This window comes from Podarcis erhardii, assembly GCF_964252035.2.
Source record: "Podarcis erhardii genome assembly, chromosome: 11".
NCBI lineage: Eukaryota > Metazoa > Chordata > Lepidosauria > Squamata > Lacertidae > Podarcis > Podarcis erhardii.
In genome coordinates, this window is record NC_138501.1 from 3,230,103 (window position 1) to 3,243,186 (window position 13,084).

Consider the following 13,084-nt stretch of genomic DNA (forward strand, 5'->3'; position numbering starts at 1 on the left):
GTCACTGCAGTGTACATCATTGATGGCCAGCATAACAGGGTAAGACAATGGGTGCAAGAGCACCACCCACCAAGAAACAACCTAGAGCCTACAACAAGAAGGCCATGCAAAGCCATCCTTCTCAATCTATTTCGCTCTGTCCTGGAGTGACAGCTCCTAGCTGCAGAGAATGTTCTGCAGTAGAAGTCAAGGCATGAAATCTGTTCACATTTAACAGCTGAATTAAGGCCTTAAATACAATTCTGCAATAAAAAGCTCTAATTCTCTCACTAAACTGCACATTGAAATGTTATGTGTTTATGATCCCAGTGAAAGTTCACTTTACATATAATTGGTATGCAGTGCACAACTTCTACAGGGCCAACCTAAACTGACAGTGCATACTTAATGTGAAGCATTGTTTCAGGGAGTGAATCAGTTCTAAAGCAATTAAAAAGACAGAAGGTGAGGCTTTCAGGGGGTACCTTAGGACAAGTCACTGATATAGTGTTGGCCGGGTGCCAGAATTAGTATCATTAGTCTTACCTTGTGACATTGTACTGACATAACAACTGATGTGTGCATTTCCACTCTATCCTTACATGATTATACACTGGCACAGCAAATCTTGCAGACTAATTCTAAGCAAAGTAAGGATTTCAAATTGGGTCTTTAATTATTCTATCTAGGACAGGAGGCACTGAAATTTTTTTCTACTCCCAAACAAGGTGTGCAAACAAGTAGACTTCCCAGTTACCTTTTAAATGATATGGAAAACAGTGAACCACTGAGCTTCATCCCTGATCACTGGTTCCCATTTGCTGATACTCAGTTATCTTTCCACAAGGGCCAACATGGATGCCGAAATCTAGCATTGCCTGAGCTCTGAGAGTGTGGCTTTCTCCCGATTGAAGTGCGGAGTGTTTGAGGACATTCGCAGGGAAACCAAAATGCTTGTTTATAAAGCTACTGTACTACCAACCTTATTATATGCTTGTGAAACATGGACCACTTATAAACACCATCTCCAGCTCCTCAAAAGATTCCATCAACAGTGTCTCCAAAAAATTTTACACATCACTTGGGAAGACAAGCGAACTAATATCAGTGTACAAAGCAAAGATCACCAGTGTTAAAGCAATGATTCTTCAACATCAGCTTCGTTGGACTGGTCATGTTGTGTGGATGCCTGATGATCATCTTCCAAAGCAACTACTCTATTCCGAACTTAAAAATGGAAAGCGTAATGCTGGTGGTCAACAAAAGAGGTTTAAAGACTGTCAAGGCAAATCTAAAAAAATGTAGTATAAACACTGACAACTGGGAAACACTGGCCTGCGAGTGCTCCAGTTGGAGAACAGCCTTTACCAAAGGTGTCATGGGCTTTGAAAACACTCGAACTCAGGACGCAAGGGAGAAACGTGCTAAGAGGAAGGCACGCTTGGCAAAATCCACACCGTGATCAACTCCCGCCTGGAAACCAACGTCCCCACTGTGGAAGGACGTGTGGATTCAGAACTGGCCTCCACAGTCACTTATGGACTCACACTGTTAAAATAATGTTTATGGAAGACGATCTTACTCGGCTACGAGTGATCACCAAAGAAGAAGAAGAATTTATTATTATTATTAAATTTGTATACTGCCCTTCATCCAAAGATCTCGGGGCAGTTTACAGAATAAAACCACAAAGTACATAATACAAACAATAACAAAAAAAACACATCCTCCCCGATTCCTGCTTGCTATAGCAGAAAAAACTCATTAAGAGGCACAAAGGGCTTTAACTTCTGAAGTGTAAGGAATACACAGGACTTATAAGTAGGGTTGATGACACTTTTTCTGCAGGGCTCCTGTGCTTTTAACAATTTATTCAGAAAAAATTAGCAGGTGAAGCTGCCTAGCACTGAGACACGGTACTGGCAAAAGCTTCACGATAAGTATATGACAATAATGCTGCTACTTAAATCAAAGTGAGGTACTTGGCAATCCTGTTGAAATTAATACTGCTGAAACTAAGGGTGCCAGGTGGCTTCTTTGAGAAGATTCTTCCTTCTTCTACCTACACAGAACAAACACCTAACCTCATTTTGCAACCCTAGAACACTGCTGTCTGCCCACTCAGTGAACACACTGGCAAGCCAGGAATGGTGTTATATAGCTCTCCTCCATACCTTACAAACAAGGACAAAAGTTTCAAAATATACAATCACCTCCTGAACTCATGATGCCACAGATCCCAAAACAAAGCAATGCACTCTCACACATATGCTGCAGATCATCTGTTTTTCTTTCTTGCTTCAGTCTATTTTTGAATCAGCAAGCCTAACAGAATGGCTGTGCAAATGAATCCTGGAAAGTTAACAGTGGTGGTGGTGAAGAGTGAGTTAGCAAATTTAAGCTGTGGTGATCAGCAGCTGCCAGGAGGCGTTTATGCTCCAGTCCTAACTCATCTACCTGCCTATCTCTGTGTATAGTTTTACCTTCATTTGAACTTTCATTTGTCCTGCTTTGTCTCTTGCATCTTGTCAATACTGCGCTCATAAGTCAAACTCTCTTCTGCTCCCCAAAGCTTCTGCAGCAACCAAAGTGTAGGCAGGAGGAAAGGAAGTCCATTCAGACCTCAAGGAGTACTCCTTGATCCTTGGACCACACTAGAGAATGGTTAATGTTCCACTTTCCCCTATCAGCGATTGGCAGCTGTCTTTATGGCTGGATTCTTCCAGCTGCTCAGCAGGTTACATACCAAGTTGCTTTCTTGCACAACACTTAAGCAACAACCAGCCCAAGACGTCTTGCCTGTCCAGCCTGGAGTGGCTTCACTCTATGAAGCTTATTCCACTATAAACACCAATGTACTTCTCCACCCCGATGAGATACTCTGCGATTCCTCACTAGTCTTAGGTTAAATAATAATGGGAGGGAGTTAAACTTTTGACGCTCTTATTAGGAACCTGCCAAGCAGGGCTGGGCCAACTAACCACACAATCTCGGCTTTCAGTTTGAAAGGGGGCTGGCGTGTAAGATAATATAGCTGCAGTCACATTTTCAAGATTTTCTGCAATGTGATTTAAAAGCCAGTTTGCATGCAATTCTAGTTTAGTTTGATTGATATCACTACCTGTGACATAAATGTAGCTTGCTTTATGTTTTCTTGGCATGCATTTTTCAAGGCAGAGAGGAGCTCTCTGTTTCATTAAGAAAAACTAAAAGCAGTTCTGAAAAAGATAAATCACTTTGGCATTGTTGTTCTTTGATATTTGTCAGGACGTCATTTGTGTGTAAGCACTTGGTGGTTTCTAAAGAATTAACTAATGCTTGACATTTCCTCTTGTACAGATCAACTTGCATCTTCAGCTCTAGGGTCTGAACTCAATGTGACATGCAGCTATGTATTTTTTAAAACTCTCCAAGCAGAAACCAGGAGATTGTGTGAGAGGGGGAACACTGGGAGAAAAGGGGACTTCTTACACGTTTTTCTTTTGGTTGTTTGTCTAGTTAAAGTTTTTCCCTAGCTGCTTTTCCTCTCTATAAGGCCAAAGACATGAATAGACACATCTCATTCACCACCAGAGGAAGACGGGGGAGCATATTCACTGTGTATTTCTGAAGGGGGAAATGGCTAAAGGACACCAGCCTACTTCTGCTACAAAACCCATCTTTTTAAACTGCCTTTTTATATAGCTCTCTTAGAAAATACAGTAAGACAACCAAACCAAGCTGAAACACTTCTAACTTACCTTTTTAAAGTTAGTTACTGCTGTTGCATTTGTTATTTTTTAAAAATATTATTTTAGATCATTGTAATTGTTGCGCTTTTATGATATTGTGAGCCACCTTGGGTGCTGGCCTGAGAAAGGTGGTACGTAAATAATTTTATTACACAATTTTTTGGGGGGGGTTTCTAAAATACCATTGAGTATAAGGTATATACAACTGCAGGTGTCACTTGGTTGTCAGACACATTTCAACAGAACATCTATAGTTATTACAGGTCCACCTTCTTTGGTACAACCAACATGGAAACTGACAAGTTCAGCTACTTGCCAATCTGATCAACTGAAATTTTGCCAGGCTGTCATCTACAAAAGATAACCAATTTCTAAATTTGCACCCATTTTTAACTGGCTAGTAGACATTTATATGCAGTTAAATTAGCTGCAGCAGCAACCCCCTTTTTGGCAACATGCAGAAAAATCCTTCACATATTTAATCAAAAGTTCCACTATCTTAATGTGGCTTGCTCCCTTGTGCAGTCTGTTTCAGATTTCCAAAGGCTATCTTCCATATATACAGTATTTGAGAAATAATCTCTTGCCATATTTCCTCTTACTAGTTCCAAAAGGTAGCCGGAGTTCAGGTACTCGCTTTATATTTTGTCTACTTTCCAGAATGTATGCTATTTTTGTTCCCCCCTAAGAGGCGGATGAAGCAGCTTATATTTTCTTTCTAGAGAAGGGTTTTTCGTCACATATAAAAAATTCCTCTGAGGCTGCTTCTGTTGGTTGACTATGCAAAGAGTGTGTGTGTTTAATACAATTAAACCATTTCATATATAAAAACAACATAAAATTGTTTTAATTGTCTTCATATATTGTTTTATATATGTTTTATTTGTGTCTTTATTAAATCACTTTGAAATGTATAGGAAGCTATTAATATATTGAATTAAATAAATACCGTAATGTTAATTTATTTTTTGAAATCTAACAGAAGCATAATCAGTACTTAACTGTTCAGCGTGTAAAGCAAGATGATAAGCTAGTTCATGAAATTAATGGAATGCAAACTTGTTATAAGGATACAAAAACATCATGAATTTTGAAGATTCAAGAATTCTTAAATAAAAAAATTAGAAAGCAAGTCTTAATTGATACAATTCATGAATTAGAGCTATAATTTATTTTTTTTCATCCTGCTTTATAGGCCCTTGTTTAGTAATTTATGCTGATGGACTATTCACAGAACCAAATCCAACATTTATTTACATTTGCCAAGCACTGCTGTTTTGCAAAGCTATTTCTATAGTCTTTTGAAGAGAATCATCAAATTGAACTGCAATTGCAAAAAGTCTGTCAATTTAAGAGTGTGTTCATTTCAACTTTTCCGTCTCCAGTCCTTAACTTTTCGTAAACAGTCTGTTAGGAAAGTGTCTGAAATGGACTTCTACTGAAAAACAAACTATGCATTCCAAACTGAAGCTACTAAAAACACATTATAATTTTCTTCCAAATGAAGTAATGCTTGTATCAAAATCTTAAACATTGCAACAGAAAAGTCAGCCTACTTACCTTCATTCTGATCACTAAAACATAACATTTTTGTAGCCTTCAGCCACTGGATCTCAGTCTGAAGTTTCCATCTCATTCCCAATCAGATAAAGCTTGCTTAGCACGAGCAACTAGTGGAAACAATGCCGAAAAGCAATGATTACAAATTTCCATGGGCTTGCACTTAAAAGCTTTAATGAGATGGAAAAGAGATGGCCTCTGAAAACTGGTGAAATGTTTGTACTGCAATTAAACTGAAGAGACTATCACCTGGTAATCAGAATCATGTGACACAATCTGGTCTCAAGTTTATATACCACTAGGGAAATGATTAACATTCACGTCACTTGTTTCAAGTTTCAGCAACAGTAGGGTTCAAAATAAAACCTTTCCAATGAAAACAAATTCAGATTTTTCAAGAGTTTATTGTGCATCTCTATTGCCATCTAAAGAGTCTGGTTTATAACTGTTTGCATTATGATGGCTACAGAGCAATTTAGGCTACACTAGTTGCTATTTTATCTCAACAGTACTTACGATAAATGCGATTGTTCTCAAATGGTACCAGTTGCCGCAAAATAAAGTGGATGAAGTATCTTCAGGAAACTTGTTCATTTGTATGTAGCCAAATATGTCCGTACAACTATAAGCTCTGGGACCTTCGGGTAAATACAGGGTTGCAGTCAACAAACTGTTACGTCAGAGTAGAGTCCCTGAAATTGCTGGATCTTATTTTGTCATGGGCCTGCCCTGAGTAAGTTATTAGACGACAAGTCACAGAAAATTAACAAATTCAATCTGTGTTCAGGTCTTGCTGTGTATTTGCAAAAACCAGCTTGCCAATGTACCTGTGAGTATATACAAGGAGACCAGCAAAGTTTCCGTCCCCAGTCTAAATTAAGATATGTGCATATTTTCTCCTGCTCCAAACCTCATTGTCCTCATTGTCCCTCTCCATTCCCATCGCAGCACTTGTTCTGGAACTTACATACACTGCAATATTCACAGCAGAAAAAGAGGCAAGCTTATTCTACACCTTTGGCTTTCTCACATAATTTCTAAATACTGCCTTACTTTCTTCCTATAGATTTCCACATTCTCCTTTTGCAACCCATAATATGGAAGTAATGATAGTAAATGGACAATAATACTTAAGGAAGCTTATCGTACACTCCATGGGGTAACCTCCCCCCTCCTGCCAGCCCCTTCCCCCAATCAAACATATGATAATCAGATTAAGAGAAAGGGGGAGAATTAATTTAATTTATTCTCCTTGGCCAGCAGAAAGATGACAGGTACTTCAAAATCACAACAGGATACAGTGGTACCTCAGGTTAAGTACTTAATTCATTCCAGAGGCCCGTACTTAACCTGAAACTGTTCTTAACCTGAAGCACCACTTTAGCTAATGGGGCCTCCCGCTGCCGCTGTGCTGCTGGAGCACGATTTCTGTTCTCATCCTGAAGCAAAGTTCTTAACCTGAAGCACTATTTCTGGGTTAGCGGAGTCTGTAACCTGAAGCGTATGTAACCTGAGGTACCAGTGTACTGAAATGAGAAAGGCTACATTATCTTTTTTACACTGTGTGAGGGAGCAATCTACGTGCACAGCCCTCCTCACTTGATCAAGCTGAGGTTGCAGTTCTGTACCTCTTCATACTTGAACTCAATGGAACTTGCTTCTGAATAGACACGCATAGGAATTTAAAGCTATATAAAATGTGATGGAGAAAATAATAATTTCATACCGTATCATTTTGATGATTCCAGTTTCTTTTGAGTCTATGGCCTCACTAAACTGAAAAGGTCTGTACCTGCCTACCTTTTACAGTACAAAACTAGCTGCTTTTAGGTACTGTAGGTAGTGAATGTCCATTCCAGAAAGATGAAAAGGATAAACTGTTAAGACTCTATGGTGGCCATTGTATGCATGGAAAGAGAACTGGCTAGGCAATAGACAGATGAAAGAGGATACTGGGAGACATTTAATGAATAGGAAAATTAGTCAATAAAGAAAGACATTGAAAATAGTTTGTGTGTAATCACATTATATTATAAGAACTGATCTGAAGAGCTAAATGATTTTGATTGGTTCAGGAAGATGACACTGGGTTGCATCTATTAAGATTGCTGTGATCCTTTGATTGGTGAATAGAAACCATGTATGTAATCAGAAAGTGTATAAAAAACACCATTGCTTTGGAAGTCGTGTTTTACAGCCTATTGCTAATTGTTGAGGCTGTCCCTATGCATTATTTGTATTTCAATAAAGGCCTATCTTTTCACTTGGAGTCTGCATCCTTTTCTTTTGAGTTTCTACGAGGGATACCTCTAGTCTAAATTTATCCAAGAAATGTACGTAAGTTTACATTTTGACAAAAGTCAAAACCTCAGTTTAAGAACTTAATTCATTCTGGAAGTCCGTTCTTAACCTGAAACTGTTCTTAACTTGAAGCACCACTTTAGCTAATGGGGCCTCCCGCTGCCCGATTTCTGTTGTCATCCTGAAGTAAAGTTCTTAACCTGAGGTACTATTTCTGGGTTAGGAGTCTGTAACCTGAAGCGTCTGTAACCCAAGGTACCACTGACAAGATGATGTGTGGAACAGTGGAAACAATAAAAACTTGGGCTGTGATAGTCTAATCATATTTTCCTTTCTACAGCTCAGGAAAAAGTACAATGTGTACACTGTTAACACTGAATGCACATTCTTAAAAGCCACCCCCAACCCCAGAAAAGCTTAATGACAAAGCATCCAGGCACACAGCGAAAGTAACGTTTTCAAATGAGATAATCAATATGAGCATTACTTCATAGGGTTTTTTTAAAAAAAAATTACTGGAGATTTTATTACACAGTGAAAAATATTTCTACAAATATGCCAAAGTTATGGTGGATTAATAAAGAAATGTCATTTAACTTGAATAACACTATGAAATGATTAGCAGGTCTGAAGTTGAAGTCTACTGGTAAACTCTCTAGTTTCACGTAGTCATTCCTAGCAAAGAATATTAAATGGTAACATTCATACTTAAGTCCAATATCTGACAAGCACATGATACAAAACACAAAGAATCAAACATATTAACTAGGTAGGATTGGAGCCTTCCATCAATAAGCCCCAAGAAATGTGCCCAACAGTCTCACATTGCTCAGCATGGTTCCTTTTCCTTGTCCATCGTGGTCCATTTATTTGAAGGCTCAATTAGCTCCTGACATCATTTTTACCCTCACACCACTCTCAGAAACGCTTAAAGAAACTTGTACAGTGGCATTGGCAAAAAAATGATATCCATTGCCATCATTCTGCATAGAAGTGTGGATTTTTTTTTTAAAAAATTGGTTAAGCAACAATATTTTTTTGTCTAGCAACAAAGACAGCACAGATCTCAACTGAGTTATCTGACCAGGTTCAACTTAGAACACACCCTTCTGGCTTTCTTTCAATGAAGTAAGTACCAACTACAGTACATGTATTTTCTGTCAGCGTACATCCATTTTCAAATGTTCCAATAGTTCTCCAAGCTTCATGCTCCATTCTGTATACCATCAATTTTCTAGACAGTCCACTGATGGTTCTTTTGCCATTCTTTCTTTTTAAGAAGTTTTCCTTCCTTCAAAGCATATTTTTCTCCAACCGGCTATCATCTCTGCTTACTTTTCCAAGCAAAAGAAGAAACCAACTTCGGCAAAGTAACTTGAGAATTTATCAGGTTTCAGGTTTCCATTTCTGAGAGGCAAACACTGCTGGACCGTCTTGCATCTATTGCATCGTCTTTTTCTAAATCCAGAATATCAGACAAATCAATAGCAGGCAATGGAGACCTCCAGTACTGGAAGGAGTTGTAGCGCCAAACATCATCTTCAGGCTAGGAAAATAAAACGTAATTAACAGATATCACTGCAGCAGAAAAATGAACACCTCTAAAAAAGCACTTTGCATTGACAAGCCAAATCTACAAACAGTTTTAGAATCTCTATTTTTGAAAAATTCCACAGTCTAGTGAAAATTAAGAGCCAGGATCTAAAGCAAAGAACATGTGCAATGGAGAGAGAGAGACTCACACAGCCAAACATTTATCCTAAGAACACAAGGAGAGTCTGCTGGATCAGGCCAATGGTCCAGCTAGTGCAGCATCACGTTCTCAGATGCCTCTGGGGAACCGGCAAGCGTGACCCCCCGTTTCCAGCAACTGGAATTCAGAAGCACACTGCCTTGGACTCCGGAGGCAGAGCAAAGGCATCATGGCTAGGAGCCATTGCTAGGCTTATCTTCCATGAATTTTTAAAATCCTTTTTCAAAGCCATCTAAGTTGGTGGTCATCAATGCCTCCTGTGGGAGAGAGTTCCATAGTTTAATTATGTGCTGCGTGATGTACTTGTTTTGTCTGTCCAGTATGAGGAAAGGATGCAGCGTTTGGGACTCTTTGGTTTAGAGAAAAGGTGAGTAACCTATAGGGGAAGTTGCTCCAGCCCCTTGATCATTTTGGTTGCACTTACACTCGTTTACACTGAACTGCACTGGCCTTTTTACATCCATCCACTCATAGGGAGAGGTGTTTTTGGAACTCTTCACAATCCTTTTTGTTTTAACGATCCTGAACAAATTAATATCATCAGCAAATCTGGCCACCTCACTGGTCATAACTAACTCTAGATCATTTACAAACAAATTAAAAAGCACAGGTCCCAATACCAGCCCTTGGAGACACTCCAATTTCTTCATCGCTCTATCAGTAGAACTGTCGATTAATTTCTACTCTTCATGTCCCTTAACCCACAAGAGTCCCTCACCTCTTATTCCATGACTGCAAAACTTAATCAGGACTCTTGTTGAAAGCTTTTTGAAAGTTCAAGTACACAATGTCAATTGGGTCACCTTTATCTATAAGCTTTTCACTCTCTTAAAAAACTCTGAACAGGCTAGAGAGATGGTCCATGACCTTGCACAAGCCATGCTTGTTTTCCTTCAGCAAGACCTGTTCTTTTGTATGTTTGGTTACTATATGTTTAACAGTATTTTCCATCAGTTTTCCCAGGACAGATATTAAGCTAACTGGCCCGTAATATCGGGGATCTCCCATATTCTCTTTGAAAAAATTGTGTAACATTTGCCACTTTCCACTCCTCAGGTATGGAGGCTAATTTTGGGACAAATTACATATTTTTGTTAAGAGATCAGCAATTTTACATTTGAGTTCTTTCGGAACATGGGGATTGATACTATCCAGAACCAGTGATTTTTCAGTTTTTATTTTGTCCATTAGGCCTAGAACTAGTTGTTCCCATAGTGGCAGTTATTGCTGCTAAAATAAGCTACTGTTCTTTATGTGCACAGTTCTCACCCTCACATGCATTTTTTCCTTGAGTCTATCTAGCTGAATTACATGCTAACAATCACACAGAGAAAGAAATCAAGGAAAGAAAGAGCCTACCGTCAAATCAAGCAAAATGGATTTAAGAAACGCTTTAACTTGCACCCCCTCTGGTGGACTGGCTGGAGAACAAAAAATCCTAGGAAATAATTACTGTACTCGGAATTACAACACGGTCTTGTACTTAGCCGGCCAAAGATCTGCAGTTTTGCTGGCTTTGGTGGCCAACCCAAAATTTGTGGTTGGCAGGATCATGACTCCCCCCCCCCCCAAAGGTGGTCTTCTGTTGTGCCGCAGAAATGTCTGCACAACATGGGGGCACACTCCCCATATCCTCTCCCCAGCTCGAAAAATGAAGCTGGCAATGGAACTTGAGGATTCAGTGAAAAGCATAAACAAATGTCACCCTCCTCCAGCTTGGAACTTGACTTGAGGGAAGACGGAAGCGGCTTGCTTTGATTCTCTACATGCCAGGCACTCAGAATGAGAAAGAAAAGGGGGGAGGCACCAATTACAGGGAAAAGGAAGACCAGGAAGATTTGTGTTCTGCAAATGCTGAACAAAATAGACCACTACCTTCAGCAGTACTTTTGAGACAGAGAGAAGATGTGAATCATCCCCCTCCCTACAGGGCTCAGAAGTAGCCTTGGGCTCACCTGGTGACCAGAAGCTGGCTGGTCACTTGCCATTGGACGAGTGAGACTTTCAAGCCCAATGCCCTATCCATTTGAATGAGTGACAGTCAATGATCTAAACATGGTACTAGAACCTGCAGTATGTATTAATACATTCTGAGGGGAAGAAATGTATTAAAAATTCAAATAGCAAGGATTATTTCTTTAAAACAACAGTATTCAATCTTTTAATCTAAACATGCATTTGAGGACCTTTGTTTAAAAGGGCCAATTCCACTGACTGAAGAGATCAAATAGAAACATAGAATTATATGGAACATAGAATTATAGAGCTGGAAGAGACCCTGAGGGTCATCTAGTAGTCCAACCCTTTGCAATGCAGGAATGTAGGAATCATAACTGGATCATACAAGACATATTTTGTTTACTAAATAAAAGTAAGATAAACATGCTACATTCTATCACCTTCTAGGGCATCAGAAAATGTTCCAGTGCAAATTCAAAATTTTCCTGAAACCCACTTCACTTGATTTTAGCAGCATGCAAACTGCTTGCTCACTTTACACCATAGTTTATTTTAAACTGTGGTTTAAAATAACACGCTAATGAAGCCAATAGAGATATATAAAATAATGAATGGTGCAAAAGGGGAAATATTATCCTTTAGGTTATAATAGCAATATTAGCGTAACTCAAGAGCAGCTAATGAAATTGATTAACAATATATTAGAGAAACAAAGTATTTCACAAATGCATAATTCATTAATAAAATTTACTGTGGTGATGATAACCATTATGATATATAGCTTTAAATTTACGTAAATTTATGAAAGGTTTACCAACTAGCCATGATATCTAAATATAACGGCGATTGAGAAACTGAATCAGTTGCTGACAGAGTGCCACCTTCATGGCTCTACCTCTGGGCTACTCCTAGGTGTTGATTGTGGGATCAGTGCTGCTCAGGGGTCCACATTTTTCACAGCGTCTATACAGCGATGTCAGCATCAAAATGTCGACCCCTAATTTCTATTTACATATTTCACCGCATAGGATCATGGCAGGTTACATTCCGCTCAACACAATTAAACCATGTGCGATACATTTACATTAAGTGGGAGGAATATTCTGGTCGCATCCTCTGCTCCCAAAGGCACGTGAAGAAAGGTGTGTGGAAAAGTATGCACCGGTGATGCCAGCGCCAGGTGCACTTGGGGGGGGGGGCACCTGCCCGTGAATATTATCTGCCTCGGGGGACTCATTCAGACAGGGCGCCCCTTTTACCAAGGCTGGGCTAAGCTTCGCGAAATAAAGGGGTTTACTTCAGAAGCCTTCCCTCCCTTTACCCCTTTCCTCGCTGGGGGGGGGGGGTTCTGCCCCAGAGCCCCCTCCCAGACCCGCGGGGCTCTCCAGATGTGCGGGTCCGAGGGCCGCATCCTGCGCGGGGTCCCGCCCGCCGGGCCTCCCTGGCCGGGCCGTTGTGCGGATCCAGCGAGCCCTCCGCGCCCCCCCCCTTCCCCCGCTCCGGCCTCTTTACCTCCTGGAGAGGAGCCTTGGGGCGGCCGCCCCTCGCCGGCACGGAGCCCGGGGGCCGCGGGAGGGCCGTGGCGCCAGCAAGGCCGCCCCCCGGGGGGGCCACCGAGGGCCTCTTGGCGGCCCGCGCCGCCGCCGCCGCCTCCTCCTCCGCCCTCTTGCGCTTCGGGCCTCGCGGCTCCTCCTTCCTCTCCGCCTCGGCCCGGCGGCGCTTCAGGAGCGGCGGCGCGGCGGCCGCGAAGCTCTCGCACCCGGCCGCGTGACACGCCAGCGCGCCGCGCTTCGCCATTGGG

General features: G+C 40.8%; 2 protein-coding genes across 3 annotated transcripts in view; both read right to left on the reverse strand.

Annotated features, from left to right (window-relative positions):
• TRPM6 (transient receptor potential cation channel subfamily M member 6) overlaps window positions 1-7,928 on the reverse strand; it is a 100,594-nt gene extending 92,666 nt beyond the window's left edge. Inside the window, exons 1-2 of one of the 2 annotated variants that reach the window (XM_081880903.1) lie at window positions 7,772-7,928; window positions 5,271-6,728 (exon numbers count right to left, since the gene is read on the reverse strand). In XM_081880903.1, the coding sequence (XP_081737029.1) occupies window positions 5,271-5,276 (6 nt within the window). In that variant the 5' untranslated portion in view covers window positions 5,277-6,728; window positions 7,772-7,928. Of the gene's footprint in view, window positions 1-2,462; window positions 2,712-5,270; window positions 6,729-7,771 lie in introns of those variants that run through there. The other variant, XM_081880902.1, reaches the window with a different exon arrangement.
• Window positions 7,929-8,067: 139 nt separating this feature from the next.
• LOC309352537 (uncharacterized protein C9orf40 homolog) lies at window positions 8,068-13,084 on the reverse strand. The gene is made up of 2 exons (XM_081881110.1): window positions 12,796-13,084; window positions 8,068-9,117 (listed from the first exon to the last, which is right to left on the reverse strand). Exons 1-2 carry the CDS (start codon window positions 13,078-13,080, stop codon window positions 8,965-8,967), a joined length of 438 nt encoding a protein of 145 aa, XP_081737236.1. The 5' UTR covers window positions 13,081-13,084; the 3' UTR covers window positions 8,068-8,964.